We start from the raw sequence: 18,353 nt of genomic DNA on the forward strand, positions 1-18,353 counted from the left end.
GGGAGGGGGGCGGGAGCGACGCCTGGAGATGGTGGGGGGAGACACTGTTGCCCTCCCTTTCTCTTTTTCTGCCCCCACCCCACTTCCTGCCTCTACTCGCAGACCAGCAAAAAAGAAACCAGAAATCAGCTTGGCCGGAAGGGGCGTCCGTGTGGATGGGATGGGGACGCCGGGGGAGGGGCTGGGTCGCTGCTCCCATGCCCTGATCCGGGGTGTCCCCGAGAGTCTAGCATCCGGGGAGGGTGCTGGGGCTGGCCTTCCAGCTCTGGACCTGGCTAAAGCTCAAAGGGAGCATGGAGTACTCGGAGGTAAACTGAGGCAGCGCCTTGGGCTGCAGCTACTGGAACTTCCTCCGGAGGAATCGCTGCCACTGGGACCCCTGCTGGGGGACACGGCGGTGATCCAAGGAGACACGGCCCTCATCACACGGCCCTGGAGTGCAGCACGCAGGCCCGAGGTGAGCGCCAGGGTGGGAGTGTGATAGGGGCCAGGGCGCGCCGCGGGCGCAACTGGATGTCTGGGCATTTCGGGAAGTGTGGAGTTGGGGTATCTCAGCCCACCCTGGTCTTCTCCAAGATTGATGGCGTGCGCAAAGCCCTCCAGGACCTGGGACTCCGGATCGTGGAGATGGGGGATGAGAGCGCCACGCTGGATGGCACCGATGTTCTCTTCACGGGTGAGGCTGAGGATGCTCAGCATCCTTCCGGGGCTTGGTACAGGGAAACAAGAGTTCGGGAGAGACTAGGCCATCCGGGGTCTGGTCTCCAAATCCACTCCGGTCCTCACACCTGCGTGGCCTTCCCCGGGGGGGTCAGGCCGGGAGTTTTTCGTAGGCCTCTCCAAGTGGACCAATCACCGCGGAGCTGAGATCGTGGCAGACACGTTCCGGGTGAGGAGCCTGGAGCAGCACTGGGGAGCGGGGAGCAAGACTCAGGTGCCAGTGGGCTTGACCCCTGAATCCCTCCCCACCTTGCCCTCCCCAGGATTTCGCTGTCTCCACCGTGCCGGTCTCGGGCGCCTCCCACCTGCGCGGCCTCTGCGGCATGGGGGGACCCCGCACAGTGGTGGCTGGAAGCAGCGATGCAGCCCAAAAGGCAGTCAGGGTGAGGAGGGGCGTGGCTGGTGGCGACCGAGCTTGGCAAACGAATATGGGCGTGGCCTCCTGTAGGGGGCGGGGCGGCAGGAAGCACGTCTGCCCAGGAAATTACTCCCAACCCTTGACCTCATCAAGCTAGCTGTGAACTTTAGTAAATAAAAAAACGAGAGTAGGAGGTAGAAATTAGCAAAAGTGGCTAAAGCGCATAGGACAGACCGAGTCTTGCACAACGAGCGTCCATTATCCTTGTCCCAAGCCCTTCCTTCGTGGGAGGTCAAGGCTCTCAACACCCTCCTTCCTCTCTACAGGCCATGGCTGTGCTGACGGACCACCCCTATGCCTCTCTGACCCTCCCTGATGATGCGGCTGCTGACTGCCTCTTCCTGCGTCCTGGGTTGCCTGGTGCCACCCCTTTTCTCTTGCACCGCGGGGGTGGGGACCTGCCGAACAGCCAGGAGGTGAGGGCGGAGCGAAAGCTCCACCCACCGGAGAATGAAATCTCAGTCTTTCCTAGTGGGAGGAAAGAGGGGTCCTTTCTCTAGAAGCCTGGGTGAGGCCACTAGGGAGCGTCTGGAAGGGGGTGTGGCTCTGGCCACTAAACACCCCTCTTGGTGTCCTTCCTGCAGGCCCTACAGAAGCTCTCTGACGTCACCCTGGTACCTGTGTCCTGCTCAGAACTGGAGAAAGCTGGTGCCGGTCTCAGCTCCCTCTGCCTGGTGCTCAGCACCCGCCCCCACAGCTGAGAACCTGGCCTTGGGGCTCCAACTGACCAGGGGTTAGGGTCACATAGTTGGTAGAAGGGAGAGATAGGGGATAGGGAGGGTAGAAGTGGGGTGATGCCCCAAGGGTAGGGGAGGGCATAGTGGAGGACAAAAGACTGGAGCCACTGGGCTCTCTGTCAGAACCAATAAAACAGAATAGGCCTTTTAGAACGGCCTGTGGCTGATGTCTCACTGGGGCAAAGGGATGGGGTGGGGTTGAAACCTGGCATTGGGGGCCAGTGCTCCCGGGAAGTGCTCCCAGGGAGGACTCTTTAATTAAAAAACCCTCTATGCACTTCCTGACTCATTGCCCAACTCTCCCATAGGAAGCACAGGAGGGACAAAATAAGAGTTTTTTTATGGACAGCATGTCCAGGCAGAAAAGGGGATACTTGGGTGGATCTCTCTTTTTCCTTTATTATTGTTTTTTGGGTGGATCTTTTAATGATCTAAATGTTAGATGATTGAGACACTCATATTGCCAGTCCACCTTTATTTGATAAAAGAAGAAACAGTATTATTTAGGGACACTTTTTCATTCAATTCATTTACTGAGACTTAACAGCGATACCCAAAGGATTGGTCTCTCAAAGTCAAGAAACTCACAGTTCCTGACAATTTCTTACAAATTGAGAGAAGAGCTGTGATAGGATGTTTCCATGAGAAAAATCGGGGGTTTCGTAAAGCATCAAAGTGGACAAGGGAGGGGGAGTCAGGAAGATCTTCCCAGAAAAAGATACATTTGAACAAAGTCCTGGGAATAAAGAATTAGCTGGGCAGGGAGTGGGGAGGAGGAAAAGACTCCAGGAAGGTGGAACTGCACTGGGCCAGGGCATAGGTGGACATATAGGGGATAACAATTGACAGATAAGCCTAAGTGTGGGCAAAGTGCTATGGCACCTGTACCAGTCAGTGCCCATGGTTCAGAAGCCTCAGGAGAGAACTCTTGTTCTGAGATTAGAGTGCCCACCTGTCATCCAAGCACTGAGACAGAGGCAGGAGGATCAGGAGTTCAAGGTCAGCCTCAGCTACCTGAGACCCTGCCTCAAAAAAGAAAGGCACGGCTCCATGACTCCGTGCAGCTCCATGACCCCGTGGGAGGTAGGGAGAAGAAGGTGGTGTGTGCTATGACTCCCAGTTTCTAGTTTGGGCAACTTGGCTTGGGAAATGACTGAGTTGGGTTTGATATGCATTGTGCAAAAATGCCTGGGGCCCATTTAACTATGTCCTAGATCTGAGATCTAGGTTGGAGGGAGTTTGGGGTGTCCTTTGGGGGCTGAGGGTTAGTTACAGATAAGAACTTCCCAGAAGAGGTCAAACAGAATGGTAGGGAGTCTTGAAGATAACAGCAGCAACATAAGTCAGGGTTTAGAAGAGGGAGTATTCTGAGGTCAAGCCAGTGAGTACTGACATGCCTACTAGGGCATCACTGGCGACCTTAGGGAGAGTTGATAAGCAATTCCAGCCAATGAACAGAGACAGTGGAGAAGAAACGAACAGCCAGGTGTATTGTCCAACATTCCAAAAGCCTGACAGGAAAGGGAAGGTTTAGCGGAACTATGTGGGATTTAATGATGCCTTAAGACAGGCAGATGGCTTGATCAGGTTTAGAGAGGTCATCAGTAGTGAAGGAGCAAAACTAGGCGGCAGAGACCACATACAACACAGGTCTCCATCCTCCCAGACTATTGTTCCTTTATATCCTATGGTGCCTTCCTCTTCCAGGTGAGGGAGGTTAAAGAGAGCTGGGAGCTCCCCCCCCCCCCCCCCCCCCCCCACCCCCCCCCCGCCCCGGGCCCAGGTCTAGAGGAAGGACTTCCCTTCAAACTACAACTGCATAGACAGTGGCATTATCAGCAGGGACCACTGAAGGCAGCCGGCGGGGCCTCCGCAGGGCAGTGGGGTCAAGATCCGCATAGTGCAGGCTCTGAAGGAGGAAGAGGAGGTAGTCTGACCCCTTGAAATCAATGTTTCCTTCTCCCAATGGGTAGGGGAGCCTGGTTAGCACAGGCTAGCCTCCATCCTCCTGCCTCAGTCTCCAGAGTGCTGGGATTACAGGCTGTGCCACAACACCCCGGTCTAGACTTTTCTTGGCTCACTTTCCTCCAGGATTCTGACTTTCCTCCGGGATTCTGGCCTGCCCTCTTCCTATTCCCTAAGCCCTTACCGGCTCCTGATCCAGGTCGCCTGGAATCTTGGGCTTCTGCTCTAAGGGCCTTTGGGGCTGCACATTCAGGACTGGAGATGTGAGGGGTGTGGGGGGGGGAGAATTGAAGGGTTAAGAGATAATGACCAACTCCCCCCACCCTCGCAAGCGCTCAGACAAGGATTCAAGCTTAGGGAATGTGCGGGTAGGAGGGAGGAAAATGGGGTGCGGTTAAGTCTCACCAAATGTGGGGAGTGGTCCAGGTCGGGACGGGGACGAGCGCCTGTCCGGAAGCATCAAAGTGGTTCGAAAGTCACCAATCTCGTCGCACTGGTTCTCCTCCGCGCCAATGAGAACCGTGCAACCCTCAGTCTCCGACTCGCAAAACAACTTAGGCTCCGCCCCACCAGGTCCATCTGTGGTCCATCTGTCCTTCTAATTCCGTTCCCCTACCCCAGGCTGCCAAGAGCCGACATGTCACACTCCAAACCACCACCCGGCTTTCCATTTAGTTCATTCTCTCTGCGCAGTTTCGGATCCCGAGCCACCGCCCTCCCATCTCTGGTCACGCCCTCTAGAGGCGATCCAGGCCACGCCCCCTCGATCCAGGCCACGCCTCTCGTGTTCACCTGCGTCGCCACCAGACCACGCCCAAGGCTCCCAGTCCGAACACCAACCCTGCACCCAGCAGCGAGATCAGGACCTGGAGATACACGGACCCTGGGGGAACCGCGTGGTGGGGAGGGATGCCAAAGTCAGGGGTACGACCCCGCCCCATCCCTGTGCCAGGTGTCTCCCTGTGCGCTTGGGCCTCGACTTACCCTGGCTGGACCCCGAGGCCCTGCAACCTGCCTTGTCCCCCAGCACGTGCAGCAGCGTGCGGCTCTCGTTCTCTTGCCGCCCCTTGCAGAAGAAAGTGCCCGAATCCCCGGCGCTCAGCAGCAGCTCCAGCCTCTGGATCCCGGGGTCCAGGGCGCGTAGGCGGCCGGAGAAGCGCTGGATCGGAGGCACCGTTGGGGTCCCGCTGGACGAGGCCCACAGGATCCGGCGGCGCCCTTTAGACAAGCCTTTGCAAGCTGGGAAGCTAGGTGCCCAAGCCCAGCGGGTGGGGCGTGACACCCCAATGCAGGAGAGATTCACCTTGTCCCCAGGGCGGCCCTCCAGAGAGGCTGGGGGTGGGGTGGGGGAGGGAGGCGCGCCTGTTAGATGTTTAGTGCCCAGGGCCAGCCAACCCCGCACCACTCACATACACCTCTTCCACCTTTCTGGATCCGTCCACACTCACCCCGCTCCACAGGCACCCCTTCCCTGCCTTGTCTTTCTGGGCCCTACACAACTTCCCAGGGCTGGCTTACCCCCGGGGTCCCCCTGGGCCTTGAAGAGCAACAGAGGCAGCAAGTGCAGAGCCAGAGCCATGACTTGGGATGTGATCCGGAGAGGCCAAGGGTGAATCAGCAAGGGAAACAGGATGGGAAAACCGAGGGGCAGGGGCGGGTACTCTGGGACTTGGAGGCTCTGATAAGAGCGCGTGCGGGACGGTGCGGGGGTGGGGGGGGCAGCTCCTGGATCGGTCTGGGAATCCTCACTGGCCGACTCACAGCCGTCAAACTGTTTGTTAAAATTTTTGCTGGTGCCTTTTGCTTCTTTCTGTGCTGGACTTTTGCCTGCTTAACTCCTCCAGGGTAGGGTGCTGTCCCAGTCGTCATCGTCCAGTGTCCATCCCCCCCCCAATCTTCCAGCACCACAAATTCGGCTCTCTGAATTTAAAATCAGCGCCATGATTTTACCATCTAGTAGGTCTGCAATGTGAGGAAGATACTTTAGCCTCTGCCTAGTCCCTCACCAGGAAAATGGAGAGGAAAACTATTTCTTAGCATATTGTGAGAACTAAGTACACAAAAGATGTCAAAACAATGGCTGCCATACAGGAACACTCAGTGCCTGCCCATCATTATTATCCTTATTTTAGTGCCTACCCCACCTCTGGGTGTCCATGCTGTTCCTCCCTACCTGGGTGCCCCTCCCAAGCCCAAGCCCAGTTGGTGGGAGGTCCTGTGACCCTTTCAGGTAGCCTTAAGACAAGCCAGTGTGGTCCTCCTGGATACACAACCCCCCCAATGACATCACAGAAACCCTCCATAATGCCACAAACCTTTATCCTGTGATTGAGCATCAATTCTAGATTAATTCAGTCCACTTCATAATTAATTTCTACCTGCATGCCTGTCCCTAACCGGTGCCCCCTAGGGATCCAAAGTTGATGATCAACTTGGCCCACATCTCACTGTCCATTTCTTAGGAAGGAGCAAAAGCTAGCAGTTGGTTGGTTAAGTCACAAAGGCCATTGATGATGGTGTTATGTAGAACTGGGGAGTAGGGTTCTCATCTGGGGGTCCTGAAACCAAGAACCAAAATGGAGTTGACCCCTACTCATGCTTGTCCTTCCCCATCTCCGTCTCGTATCGCCCTTCCCTCCCCAGGCCTGCTTGGGCCCTCCCCACCTCTGGCCTTTCTCTTTGGTCAGCTGGGTATAAATTGGGAAGGAGGTGCCACAGAGGGCAGAGGCCTGGAAGGGAGGGGCCTTTGGGATTATAAATTCCAAGAAGGCCCTCAACTCCCAGAGCCAGATCCCTGAGCATCTTCTGTCAGCTGCTGGGGCTGCCAACACCCTCAGGACCCTCACCATGAAATGTCTGCTGCTGCTCACCTTGTCAGTACTACTCTGCTGCTGGGTTTCAGGTGAGTACCTGGGGGCCCCGAGGACCTGGTTCACCAGTCAAGACCTTGACCCCCACCCCACCCACTGCTCCACATTCCCCTCTACTCAGGACCACAAGCAGCCTCAGTCCTACCTGGCTTAGGCCCCCGTGTTTCCAGGACCAGTTGTCAGAGTGTGATGGGCTCCTTGCTCCAACTTCCTTTCCTTCCTTCCTTTCTTCTTTTCTTCCTCCCTCCCTTCTTTTCCTTCCTCAAGTCCTTCCTCTTTTCCCTTTATTTCTTTTATTTTTTGAGGGGGGGAATGGAAGGGTGGGCAGGATTACACATAACCAAAGCTGGCTTTGAACTCCCGATTCACCTGCCTTTCACCTCCCAAGCTCTGGGATTACTCACGTGTCACTCCAGGATCTTTGGTCCATCATTAAGAACCCAGACCTCCATCATCATAGTCTCCTACCCCCAAGTAGTTCACTCTTCTCACCTGCCGTCTTATTTCCCACTCCAACGTGCCTCCTTCCTGGACACTCTGATATCCAGCTCCCTGACCAGCCCCATTCCAACACGCAGCTTTCCGGGATCCAGTTTACCTGTCTTCTCCCACCTCCTGTACTGAGCAGGGTGTCTTCTCAAGGACCCCAGTCTGCCAGTGATTGAGGCACTCAGCAGTGGCCCACCCTATCTTGTTCCTACTCTTCCCTGGGTTACATACCTTCACTCCTACTGAGGTGCAGAGCTTTCTGGATGGTTCCAATGACCTCATACAGCCTCCCAGGGAATCAGGGAATTTTCCTGAGGCTTCCAGGGACCACTCACTCCTAAGGTGAGGTGAGTTTCCTGGAGGCACACTAGGTTCCTTTATCCTTGGGCTGATCGGTCCTTCATGAAACCTTGCATGCTCAACCCTTGAATTAGCCAAAACGGGAACTCTGGGGCGCCACCTTCTGTACCCACCCTCTCCATTTTGGTTGGGTGCTAAGACAGCCTGATGATCTGTCTCCCAGGTATTATCCCTTCTGTCACAGACAGAGACAGGACAGTAGTAGAGAGATTCCATTCAAGACTGGTTCCTCCCACACTCTTGACAGAGATGAAGTAAATTTCTCAAGCTGGTCCCAGGTGGTTTTCTCAGCCTCAATTCCATGCCATCTCTGAACACACCGTGACACTTTTTTATTTTCCCCATTTCTTCCCATTTCAAGTCTTTATCCTCCCCCCAACTCCACCCCCAGTTTCCTTACATGGCACTATCCCCAGACCTGTGTTTTTGTTACTACTCTGCTCCTCTTGACTCACCCCAAAGGGGCTGGGGTGGAGGAAGATATTTAGGGTGTGTAGTTTCCACAAAGAACAAATGCCCCCACCCAACTCCCACTCATCACTTTCACCCTATCAGTCACCTGCTCTGTCTCCCTATGAATGAAACCAGTCAGAGCACCTGTTGTCTGCTTAATGGGCAACTCTCCACCCTCATCCCTAGCTCAACTGGTCCCCAGGTGACTCACGTCCATCACCTCAACCTGACTTGTTGTCTCCCCAGCTGACATTCGCTGTCATGCCTGCTACAAGGTCCCCGTGCTGGGCTGTGTAGATCGTCAGTCCTGCCGCCTGGAGCCAGGACAACAATGCCTCACAACGAATGTGTACCTCGGTAACATCCCCTTCTCTGGAAGGGAGGGATTCGGTGGGAGAGGCCGTCTGGTACTGAAGCCCATCTAGGGCTAAGATAGAAAACTACTGCAGTGACAACACTTGGCCAAAGATGATTATGTGCCAGGCGCCGACCTGTCTCTACAGGTATGGTGTCAGTGAGTGCTCGTGGTCACCCTATGATGTGGGTGATGGTGCTAGAAACAGGGTTAGGGGCTTAGGCTAAGGAAAAACAGGAAGACTAGACTGAGAGGAGGAAAAGAGGGGCAGAGCCAGGCAACTTTGGGAAGCAAGGCATAGATGTACAGGGTGGCAAACGGACACAGGCACGCTGAGTGCCCGCTCTCATTCCCCTCCCTCGCTGCTTCCACCCCAGGGAAGATGTGGGTTTTCTCTAACCTGCGCTGTGGCACACCAGAGGAGCCTTGTCGGGAGGCCTACAACCAAACCAACCACAAGCTGGGCCTAAACTACAACACCACCTGCTGTAACAAGGATAACTGCAACAGCCCAGCTCCCCGGCCCACACCTGCACTGGCCCTGGTCTCCCTCACCTCCTTGGCTGGCCTTGGCCTCTGGCTGTTGCACTGAGATTCACTCTGTAACTGTACCTCCTCCCACCTGCCATAGACAGAGCCTCTCTCCTTAGGGCCCCTGGCTTTCCAGAATGTTCTCCCCTCACCCCTGCAAAGATCATTTCCCCAGTCCTGTCCCAGTTCTTTCATGAGAGAGTGCCCAGAGCGGTCTTCCTAGCCACCCCTCTCATCCTGCACCCTCTGCTCCTTTTTTTCCCAAGTCCTTTCCCATTTCTCTCTAGACCACTTTACCTCCTCCACTGGCCACTGAAAGGGCTCCCTACTCTGTCTGATGCACACGATGACGCCTCTGGGACCTGGATCTGGAAAGACTACTGTCTTGTCTCCAGTGAACACTCCTGGAAAGGAACCGATGACCTCACCACATGGGGCTGATTCACCAAACCCTCTGTTCATCTCTTTCCAACTTGAGTAATAAAAAGTTGATGTCTAATAAATTGTGTGTTTATTGTCAGGAGACCTAAGTGTTAAGCTGGGTAAGGTGGTTTATGTCTGTAATCCCAATACTTGGGAGGTAGAGTAGGAAGATCAGGCATTTAAGGCTGTCCTTGGCTATATAGCAAGTTTTAGGCCAGCCTGAGCCACATGAATCCTGTCTCAGAAAGAAAGGGCAGAAAGCCAGGCGTGGTGGCACATGCCTTTAATCCTGGCACTCTGGGAGACAGAGGCATGCTGATCTCTGGGAGTTCAAGGCCAGCCTGGTCTATGTACTGAGTTCTAGGTCAACTGGGGCTACAGGGAGACCCTGTCTCAAAAAGACCAAAAACAACCCCCCAAACCTAACAGACCTATGTATGTAGGCACCCCTCCCTGGAAATGATAAGCTCCGCTCTTTCCCCTGACCCAAGAATTATTCAGGGACTCTCCCTACATGGCTGGGCTGACCAAACAGAAAAGCAGGTTTTTCAGGCTCCCTCTCTCCCAGCATCTGAGGGTGGCACACAGGCACCAGTGTTTGGGGAAACAGCCCTTATCCTAAATTTAGACCACACCCTGACCAACTGCCAAGAAGCAGGTGCGGCCTAGCTTGAGGGCTCCCCAGAAGAGGCCAGGAGAGGTACGTTACAGACAGCGATGTGGCCTCTTTGGGTTCTCAGGTGATCTACTAACTGGGCTAGCCAAGCAACTCTCTAAGCATGGGGTGTACATTTCTTTTCTCATTTCAAAATAGTCCTACTGAGAGTTCAGCTATAAAGTGAAGAAAGGGAGACAAAGTCAGACGCCTGGACCATAGCACCCCAGTGACCCTCCACTCAGCCCAGTGCTCCTTCTCCTCAGTGACCCCTTGTTACTGTGGAAGAGTCTCCCTAGCAAAAGGTTCCAGGAACCACTGAGAACAGATTTTTCCATTGTTTTTGGGGATTATCCTTGGATGAGGAGTGCATCTATGTATCCAGGTCCACTGATGGATTGTTAACCCCAAAACTAGAAGCCAGATACACACAGGTTAACCCTTCAGCCTTCTCATTAACAAAAGATGGATGGAATTTTCCAGTCGGTTCTAGAATTGTCCATAGATTTTAATGGCTCACAGAAGAGTGTTTGTCTCCTCACCTTGGATGCTCAGCTCCCTCACTCCCTTGCTCCCTCACTCCCTTCCCTACCCTTGCTCCAACTTGCTCTACAGTCCTGGCAAGAGCCAGGCCAGGGTGGTGAAGGCTGCAGCCAAGATACAGGCGGGGGCCACGGTGCCTGCCGTGGTGGCGCTGTTGCACAGGTCTCCGAAGCAGCAGTTCTTGTGGGTCACGTCTCTCACTGACTCTGTGTCCGCTTGGTTGCAATGATGGGTGGCCACGCAGTCTGGGTGATGACTCAAGGTCACTGAGGCTGAGAGAGAGAATGACACTGGGGTGTTGGACTCCTGGCTTCAGGACTTGCCTTCTGTGGGAGACCAGATGTGATTTCCAGGGACCCAAAGAGATATTCTGCCCCCTCAAAAAACACCTCACTGAAACTAAGTGATCAAAGTCAACACACTAACGCAGGGCAGTGGTACTGTGATGTCCTAAGAACGCAGCATCACTTCAGTGGCATTCCTGCCTAAAACATATGACCTCAGTCTCATGATGTAAAACTGTGGCTGTGGGGCTAGAGAGATGGCTCAGCAGTTAAGAACACCGGTTGTTCTTGCAGAAGACCTAGGTTCGAATCCCAACACCCACATGGCAGCTAACAACTATTTGTAACTCCAGTCCCAGGGAATTCGACAGCCTCTTCTGACCTCTGCGGGCATTGCACAACATGGGTGCACTTACCTACATGCAGGCAATACACACATACACATAAAATTAAAATAAATAAATAAACCTGTCGCTGAATCCAAAGGGACAGTTTATAGGGTAACCTATCAGGAAAAACAAAAACAAAAACAAAAAAAACAGCGAGGCATAGTGGCACATGCCTTTAATCCCAGCAGAGCTAAGCAGATCTCTGTGAGTTCAAGGCCAGCCTGGTCTACATAGTGAGTTCCAGGCCAGCTGAGGCTACAGGGAGACCCTGTCTCAAAAAGACCAAACCAACAAGCAAAAAAAAAAACAAATAAAAAACCTGGGCAGAGTGGTGGATACCTATAATCCCAGCTACTCAGGAGACTGAAGCAGAGGATTGCCAGGAGTTCAGAGTCAGCCTAGTGAATGAATATATTGAGTTCAAAGCAAGCCCAGACTACATATTGAGACCCTGTCTCAACAAGCAATAGGGCTGAGCTAGGCATGGTGGCACACACCTTGAGTCCCAGCACTTGGGAGGCAGAAGCGGGCAGATCGTTGGGAGTTCAAGGCCAGCCTGGTCTACATAGTGAGTTCCAGGCCAACTGGGGATACAGGGAGACCCTGTCTCAAAAAGAAAAAAAAACAAAAAAACAAAAAAAAAAAAAAAAGGAAAAAAGAAAAAAGAAAGAAAAGAAAAGAAAAGAAATAGGGCTGGGCATGTAGCTCACTTTGTAGCACGCTTGCATAAAGCCCTAACTTTGCTGTCTAGCACCGAATAAACAGATCTAACATGGGAAGTAGAGAGGCAGGAGGATCACAAGTTCAAGGTCATCCTTAGCTACGCTGCCAGTTCAAGGCCAGCCTAGGATACATGAGACCCTGTCTCAAAAATAAATAGACACAATGAAGTGTCCTGATTTGAGTCAGGCCAGTGTAAAAGACTTGATGAGCCTTTTGTCTAAGCTACAGTCAGAATTAATCAGCACCAACAGTTTCTGGGCTTTTGTTTGTTTTCTTTTCTTTTCTTTTAGACAGCATCTCCCTGTAGCCTCAGCTGCCCTGTAACTCACTATATGGAACTATATAGAGCAGGCTGGCCTCAATCTTACGGAGATCTACGTGCCTTTGCTTCCCAAGAACTGAGATTAAATGCCACCATGGTTTTCTAATTTTGATAACTGCACTGAGATGTTAGTATTAAAAGCTGGGGAGATAGAGGAACTGTCAAGCCAAAGTGATTTTTTTTTTTTGGTCTTCTTGAGACAGGGTCTCCCAACTCACAGAGATCCGCCTGCCTCTGCCTCCCCAGTGCTGGGATTAAAGGTGAGCGCCACCATGCCCAGCTCCAAAGTGATTTTTAAATGGAAAAAATACGCCCCCCCACACCCCACATTCATGGACAGACTTCCCCAGTCCTTAGTCCCCAGAAATTGAAGTTTGATTTAATATTTTGGTTCCTGTCTTAGAAGACAGAGTATCTTCCTTGGTGAGGTTCTATCAGGTTCTTTCTGGGGGAGCAAAGGGTGGGAGATCAGTGCCTGAGAACCCCAGGCTGCTGGGGGCTCAGTGCCAGGAGCCAGAAGGGGTACAGACTGCAATGCTACAACAGTGGCACCATCTGCCCAGAGTCAGACTGAATCTGGAAAGATCTGGAAGCCAGCAAGATTGAAGAGGGGAGGGCTGGAGGTAGAGAGAAGAGGGAGAGACCCAGGACTCACGTTGCTTGACCTGTCCCAGGCCGGGTTGGGGTTTGCGCTCCAGGAAGCCACATCGCTCACCTTCTCCGCAGGTGATCACCGTCTGCTTGCAGGAGCTGCTGGGGCCTCCACCACAGTCGTAGCACCGCATCCTGTTTCCTGGCAGGAGAGAAGAGGCACTGGACCCAGGCCCCTCAGAGGAGCAACTGGCAGAGAACAAGCCTGTGCCAGCGGCAAGTTGGCTTTTTCCTTACCCAAGGCAGCGCCCAGTAGGGTGCTCAGAAGAATCCCGACCAACTGGGGGTTCATCATGTCTGCTCCTGCCAGTAGCGCCTCTCCCTCCCGCCCACCCCCCTCCCAAGCCCTGTTTGGCCAGCCTTATATCCCCCTTGCCTTGCGCTTTATAGGGCTATAAAAGGGGAGGAAAGAGTCTCCCCCAGCAAGCACCAGGGCCCCAAAGGGGACAGGGAGGGGCCCCACGGATGCTCTCAGCGTCCTCTGAAGCCCCAAACTTTTCCATCCTCAGCACCAGCTCTAGAATGGTGAATCAAACTCCCCTTGGAGTGGGGCGGGGGTCCCTAACCTCTTTCAAAGGCTCCTTAATGGTCTTCCTTTTCCAATTCATCTCTTCGTAAGAATTGGATTTTGTTCATACACTTCAAGACAACACAGTCCAGATGGAACACAGAAGTAGGTTATGAAAACGCAGACACCTTTTATTATAATTGGCATCAAATGGATTCTCAAAAATGTAAAACAATGCCAGTCTTCTCCCTGTGTGGTCCAGAGCTAATTATTAGTTTTTATAAAACTATGTTTGCTAACTTATAATAGGTTTGTTGTTTTTATGTTAAACAAATCACATGATGTATATTTTATTTATTTAGCTATATTTTTGCTGTTGTTGCTTGTTTATTTGTATTGGGTTTTGAGACAGGATCTCCCTGTAGCCCCAGCAAGCCTGAAACTCGCTATGTAGACCAGGCTGACCTGGATCTCACAGAGATCTGCCTGCCTTTGCCTCCCATGTGCTGGGATTATAGACATGCATCCCCATCCCTGGCTTCAAGACCAATTTAAAATGTCCTGTTTTAATTCCTTTTGTTGTTTTAAATCACATTCATCCATTTAGTGTGTGCTTTTAGTGTGTTTTGCTTTTTGGAGGCAGGTTTTTGCATTGTAGTCCAGGCTGACCTAGAGCTCGCTATGTAGTTCAGGCTGGCCTCAAACTTGGGGTCTTCTTGCCTTGTCCTAATGTGTGCTGTGATTACAGATGTGAACCATTACACATGGTTTCCTATCTTAATTTCTTCCTTTAAAATGTATTTAAGGTTGATGAGATAGCTCAGCAATTAAGAGTACTTGCTGCTCTTTCAGAGGACCTGACTTTGGTTCTCAGCACCCATATTAGGTAGCTGTAACTCCAGCTCCAGGGGATCCAATGTCCTCTTTGGCCTCTGTAGGCAACTGCACTCATGTATATATACGCACACATGGACACACATGCATACACATAAATAAAAATAAATGCCAGGCATGGTGGTGCATGCCTTTAATTTCAGCACTTGGGAGGAAGAGGCAGGCGGATCTCTGTGAGATCAAGGCTAGCCGGGTCTACTAGCAAGTTCCAGGCAAGCTGGAGCTACAGGGAGACCCTATCTCAACAAAAAAAAAAAAACCCTTAAAGCCGGGTGTGGTGGTGCATGCCTTTAATCCCAGCACTTGGGAGGCAGAGGCAGGCAGATCTTTGTGAGTTCGAGGTCAGCCTGGTCTACATAGTGAGTTCCAGGACAGCTGGGGCTACAAGGAGACCCTGTCTCAAAAAAAGAAAAAAAAAAAACAAAAAACAGCCAGGCGTGGTGGGGTACACCTTTAGTCCCAGCACTCCGGAAGCAGAGGCAGGTGGATCTCTGTGAATTCAAGGCCAGCCTGGTCCACATAGTGAGTTCCAGGACAACTGGGGCTACAGGGAAATCGTGTCTCAAAAAGACCAAAAAAACAACAACAATTAAAAAAAAAAAAAAACGTTTTAAAAGAGGCTGGAGGGAGCTGGAGAGATGGCTCAGCAGTTAAGAGCACTGGTTACTCTTGCAGAGGACCCAGGTTGGATTCCCAGTGCCCACATAGTAGCTAATATGTCCTTAACTCCAGTTCCAAAGGAATTCAGTGCTCTCTTCAGACCTCCAAGGGCATTGCATGACATGGGTACACTTACATACAGGCAGACAATATACTCACACACATAAAATAAAAATAATAAATATTTAAAAGGGGCTGGAGAGAGGGCCTACCAGTTAAGAGTGCTTACTGCTCCTCAGTTCCCAGAACCTACATGGTGGCTCACAACCCCAGAGGATCTATCTGTTGCCCACTTATGGCCTCCAAGAGCATGAGGCTGGCATGTGATACACAAACACACACAGGCAAAACACTCAAACACATAAAAAATAAATATTTTTTTTAATTCTTAATTTTTTTTTTTTTTGTCTTTTTGAGACAGGGTCTCCCTATAGTCCCAGCTGACCTGGAACTAGCTATGTATACCAGGCTGGCCTCGAACTCACTGAGATCCGCCTGCCTCTGCCTCCCAAGTGCTGGGATTAAAGGTGTGCGCCACCACAAAAATTATTAGTGCATATGTATGTGTGCTTAATGTGTATGTAAGTACAGGTGCCCAAATGCTGCGTGTACTTGTGGAGGTCAGAGGACATCTCTGGGGAGTCATTCTCTTCATCTACCTTTATATGGCTTCCAGGGATTGAACTCAAGTTGTCAGGCTTTTACGGCAGCGCTTTTACCTGCTGATCCATCTTGCCAGCCTCTGTTTTAATTTCCAGTATAGTAAATATTGATAAACTTCACATGAAGAAAAGTTCTTTGGGGTCCTCAGTAATTCCTCAGGGTGTAAAGAAATCATGAGATGCTCTGTGGGTACCCAGGCCTTTCCTGCCCCTCTTACCTGGTCTTAATCCTCTTGGTGAACTGTTTCTCTTGTTGGTTCTGGGACTGGAACTCAGGGCACCGACATGTTAGACAAGTTCTCTAAAACTGCGCTACACCCTCAGCCCTGTCCCCACTCTCTTAAACCCCATCCTCCCTGACTACTACTGTCTTCCCCCCCTGAATCAAATCCATCCCCCTTCCAATTCTTTCCAATTCCTTCCCAGAGGAAGTGCATACATCCTTCCAGCCTAGCTCTTGTGATTAATTCTTTCCTGCAAGGCAGTAAACCTGGATGGATAATTATGGGGTAGAAATGTTGAGGCTTGGGATGGGGGGAGGTTAGAATCAAAAGGATGTGAGCTGGGTGGGGCAGGGCCCCTCAGCCAGGCTTTATGGGTGGGGTGGGGTGTGGGAGTGGGTGGGTGGGCTTTATTGATTCCACATTCAAACAGCTCACTCTAACATCTAGGCCAGGGCAGGTTAGAAGTGTGATCTTGAGAGGCACACATGCTCTGAGGGGGACAGACAGAGAAAAGAAAAGATTAGAGAGAACAGAGAACAGCTTGAGACAGGAGGGAGGGAGGGGAGCAGGAGAGAAAGCGACAGACACAACTCATGGCAGAGCGGCAGACAGCTAAGCTGAGTTACAAACACTGAAGGCACAGAGAAGACCCTCAAGGCAAGTGCAGGGAGGGGTGAGGAGCAGAGGGCAGGCCGGTGCAGCAGGACTGTGAATTCTGTCACTGTTCACTCTTCCACACCCCAGATTCTCTCACAAGGTTTGTTTGTTTACTGGTTCCTCCCTGTCTGAGCCAGGTGTGCTCCAACTCAGGGTGCAGATCAGATTCTCTCAGACTGCTGAGCCTTCCCACCATGGGTTCTTCCAGGCTCTTCCTCTGCATCCTGTTTCTCTCTGGGCCACTGGGTAAGGGTGGGCTGGAGGATCCACAGGGGCAGGGGGTTAGGGCAAGGGCTTTTATAGGAGCTCAAAAGCTGGAAAGGAGAAAGAACTAGCTGAGGTGAAGAGAGCTGGGAGGCTGTCGGATGCTAGTTGGGAGGCTGAGGCAGGAGGATCCAGAATACCAGGTCAGCCTGGGCTACAGGAGACTCTGTCTCAAAGGGCAGCGGGGAGGAGGGCCGTATTTGAGAACCACTGTCTTTTCTTGCTACATCTTTGAATCTTTGATCTATCTCTTCCCCCTCGTCTCCACCTCTTGCTTCTGTGCAGCCCTTCGGTCAATGCCAACTCCGATTTCCATTTCAGGCTCTGGCACCAACTACTTAACTTTCTCCCCCCTTCGGCTCCTGGGTCCAGTTTTTGTGTCTCTCTGTTGGCTTCTGTTTCTCTTGGCTTGTGTTCCTGTCTGTGCGCCTCTCCCAGGCCCCGTAGCCCTCCAGCTTCTGACTGTTTCTTTTCCTGCACACTCTCTCATCCCTCCTCTAGTTTTCTACTCCTGTCTGTCTGTTTTATGGCTCCTCACTCCTCCCTTTGTGTGTCACCTCTGTGCTTGTCCCTCTGAGAGATCTGGGCTTGGCCTCTCACCTGCTCTCTGCCTTGATCTCCACTTACACGACAGGTCTCGCCACTTCCCCTTCCCAGGGATGGCTCCGCTGCTACACCTGTAGCTTTGCCAAACCTTGCTACCCTGTTCCCACTGAGTGCCAGGATGACGAGGTCTGTGGCATCAGCATTGGCACCTCAGGTAGGACTCTAGTCCAAGGGCTCTTCTCCCCTCCCGGCAACTCCCCACTCTCCTTCCCTCTTTTCCTGGCCCCCCACCCCCACCTCAACATTCCCCCTCCATCCCACAGACCGGAATGAGACCATTGAGAGGAAAGGCTGCCTCCCAAGGGCACAGTGCCCTCTGCTGGGCCACACCACCTACTGGCTACGTTCCTACGCTCTAAGGCACCAGTGCTGTGAGCAGGACCTGTGCAACGCAGTGGCTTCGCATCTCCCCAGCTCCTTCCTCACCGCCCTGCTGCTCCTCCTGGCCAGCTTCCTCTGGGGAGGACACCTGCTCCGCTAGCCTCCTGGGGTCCACAGCTCTCAACCCAGGTCTCCAACATCACTGTGGCCCTGGAAACATCTACAGAGATGCTTTTGAGATGTGTCCAAGAGCCTGAGACTGCAGACCTTGAGTCCACCACCTCCACAGACCCCTCCCAGGACCCGATTCCTACAGCTGTTGTTCTGGCCCCAGTAAGCATGCACCCAGAGCCTAGTCTCTTGAGGGACACCTGCTCTACGTCTTTTTCCCTAGGTGCCCAAGGTCCCTGGCAAGACAGCCATTCTGAAGGAGATGTGGGTCCCCAGCAAGGGGACAGAAGTGGCACTACGGCTGGTGGGCAAGGGGGTCTTGCTAGGAAAGGTGTAGCTTGATATATGAGGCCCTCAGGAAGGGAGGGGGACCTTGTGGAACCATAAACCACCAATACAAGAGCTATTAACTGGGGATGCAGGTCAATGGTAGAGTGCTTGATTGCCATGCACAAGGCCCTGGTTTCAATCCCCAGCACGACAAAAAATACAAAACTA

General features: G+C 52.4%; 5 protein-coding genes across 14 annotated transcripts in view; 3 read left to right on the forward strand and 2 right to left on the reverse strand.

Moving 5' to 3' along the window:
- Positions 1 to 2,025, forward strand: part of Ddah2 (dimethylarginine dimethylaminohydrolase 2) — a 3,009-nt gene extending 984 nt beyond the window's left edge. For all 3 annotated transcript variants that reach the window (XM_008821511.3, XM_017795187.1, XM_008821512.3), the window contains exons 2-7: positions 103 to 457; positions 577 to 676; positions 816 to 889; positions 984 to 1,103; positions 1,405 to 1,554; positions 1,723 to 2,025. In XM_008821511.3, coding sequence (XP_008819733.1) covers positions 161 to 457; positions 577 to 676; positions 816 to 889; positions 984 to 1,103; positions 1,405 to 1,554; positions 1,723 to 1,839 — 858 coding nt within the window. In that variant the 5' untranslated portion in view covers positions 103 to 160 and the 3' untranslated portion in view covers positions 1,840 to 2,025. The remainder of the gene's footprint in view (positions 1 to 102; positions 458 to 576; positions 677 to 815; positions 890 to 983; positions 1,104 to 1,404; positions 1,555 to 1,722) is intronic.
- A 1,654-nt stretch (positions 2,026 to 3,679) lies between these two features.
- Positions 3,680 to 5,419, reverse strand: Mpig6b (megakaryocyte and platelet inhibitory receptor G6b). 5 transcript variants are annotated; one of them, XM_008821514.1, is made up of 5 exons: positions 5,359 to 5,419; positions 4,825 to 5,172; positions 4,239 to 4,286; positions 4,025 to 4,113; positions 3,680 to 3,784 (listed from the first exon to the last, which is right to left on the reverse strand). In XM_008821514.1, the coding sequence occupies exons 1-5, from the start codon at positions 5,417 to 5,419 to the stop codon at positions 3,680 to 3,682; spliced, it is 651 nt and encodes a 216-aa protein (XP_008819736.1). The 5 variants fall into 5 exon arrangements, with proteins under 5 accessions (XP_008819736.1, XP_008819735.1, XP_008819737.1 ...); XM_008821513.1 differs by lacking the exon at positions 4,239 to 4,286 and adding an exon at positions 4,630 to 4,723 and having other exon boundaries at positions 4,025 to 4,124; XM_008821515.1 differs by lacking the exon at positions 4,239 to 4,286 and having other exon boundaries at positions 4,025 to 4,119; positions 4,843 to 5,172.
- Positions 5,420 to 6,687: 1,268 nt separating this feature from the next.
- On the forward strand, positions 6,688 to 9,116 carry Ly6g6c (lymphocyte antigen 6 family member G6C). Its single transcript, XM_008821518.2, has 3 exons — positions 6,688 to 6,742; positions 8,259 to 8,369; positions 8,745 to 9,116. Exons 1-3 carry the CDS (start codon positions 6,688 to 6,690, stop codon positions 8,957 to 8,959), a joined length of 381 nt encoding a protein of 126 aa, XP_008819740.1. The 3' UTR covers positions 8,960 to 9,116.
- A 1,393-nt stretch (positions 9,117 to 10,509) lies between these two features.
- Positions 10,510 to 15,919, reverse strand: Ly6g6d (lymphocyte antigen 6 family member G6D). Of its 4 annotated transcripts, none has more exons than XM_008821523.1 (3): positions 15,831 to 15,919; positions 12,893 to 13,030; positions 10,510 to 10,791 (listed from the first exon to the last, which is right to left on the reverse strand). In XM_008821523.1, exons 2-3 carry the CDS (start codon positions 13,020 to 13,022, stop codon positions 10,586 to 10,588), a joined length of 336 nt encoding a protein of 111 aa, XP_008819745.1. In that variant the 5' UTR covers positions 13,023 to 13,030; positions 15,831 to 15,919; the 3' UTR covers positions 10,510 to 10,585. The 4 variants fall into 4 exon arrangements, with proteins under 4 accessions (XP_008819745.1, XP_008819744.1, XP_008819743.1 ...); XM_008821522.1 differs by lacking the exon at positions 15,831 to 15,919 and adding an exon at positions 13,455 to 13,639; XM_008821521.1 differs by lacking the exon at positions 15,831 to 15,919 and adding an exon at positions 13,126 to 13,197 and having other exon boundaries at positions 12,953 to 13,030.
- A 757-nt stretch (positions 15,920 to 16,676) lies between these two features.
- LOC103724436 (lymphocyte antigen 6G6e-like) lies at positions 16,677 to 18,342 on the forward strand. The gene is made up of 3 exons (XM_008821519.2): positions 16,677 to 16,739; positions 17,392 to 17,517; positions 17,627 to 18,342. Exons 1-3 carry the CDS (start codon positions 16,688 to 16,690, stop codon positions 17,842 to 17,844), a joined length of 396 nt encoding a protein of 131 aa, XP_008819741.1. The 5' UTR covers positions 16,677 to 16,687; the 3' UTR covers positions 17,845 to 18,342.
- Positions 18,343 to 18,353: the final 11 nt, after the last annotated feature.

Source organism: Nannospalax galili, unplaced genomic scaffold, assembly GCF_000622305.1.
Source record: "Nannospalax galili isolate Female #2095 unplaced genomic scaffold, S.galili_v1.0 scaffold948, whole genome shotgun sequence".
In the NCBI taxonomy this organism is placed as follows: domain Eukaryota; kingdom Metazoa; phylum Chordata; class Mammalia; order Rodentia; family Spalacidae; genus Nannospalax; species Nannospalax galili.

Coding starts and splice junctions, on each gene's coding strand:
- Mpig6b (XM_008821513.1), bottom strand. CDS start 5,419: ATGGCTCTGGCTCTGCACTTGCTGCCTCTGTTGCTCTTCAAGGCCCAG. Junction 4,125..4,629: donor GTCTGGTGGCGACGCAGGTG/AACACGAGAGGC, acceptor ACCCTTCAATTC/TCCCCCCCCCACACCCCTCA. Junction 3,785..4,024: donor GCGACCTGGATCAGGAGCCG/GTAAGGGCTTAG, acceptor TTCCTCCTTCAG/AGCCTGCACTATGCGGATCT.
- Ly6g6c (XM_008821518.2), top strand. CDS start 6,688: ATGAAATGTCTGCTGCTGCTCACCTTGTCAGTACTACTCTGCTGCTGG. Junction 6,743..8,258: donor ACTCTGCTGCTGGGTTTCAG/GTGAGTACCTGG, acceptor TTGTCTCCCCAG/CTGACATTCGCTGTCATGCC. Junction 8,370..8,744: donor CACAACGAATGTGTACCTCG/GTAACATCCCCT, acceptor CTTCCACCCCAG/GGAAGATGTGGGTTTTCTCT.
- Ly6g6d (XM_008821520.1), bottom strand. CDS start 13,183: ATGATGAACCCCCAGTTGGTCGGGATTCTTCTGAGCACCCTACTGGGC. Junction 13,031..13,125: donor CCTACTGGGCGCTGCCTTGG/GTAAGGAAAAAG, acceptor CTCTCCTGCCAG/GAAACAGGATGCGGTGCTAC. Junction 10,792..12,892: donor CCTGGGACAGGTCAAGCAAC/GTGAGTCCTGGG, acceptor TCTCTCTCTCAG/CCTCAGTGACCTTGAGTCAT.
- LOC103724436 (XM_008821519.2), top strand. CDS start 16,688: ATGGGTTCTTCCAGGCTCTTCCTCTGCATCCTGTTTCTCTCTGGGCCA. Junction 16,740..17,391: donor GTTTCTCTCTGGGCCACTGG/GTAAGGGTGGGC, acceptor CTTACACGACAG/GTCTCGCCACTTCCCCTTCC. Junction 17,518..17,626: donor CATCAGCATTGGCACCTCAG/GTAGGACTCTAG, acceptor TCCATCCCACAG/ACCGGAATGAGACCATTGAG.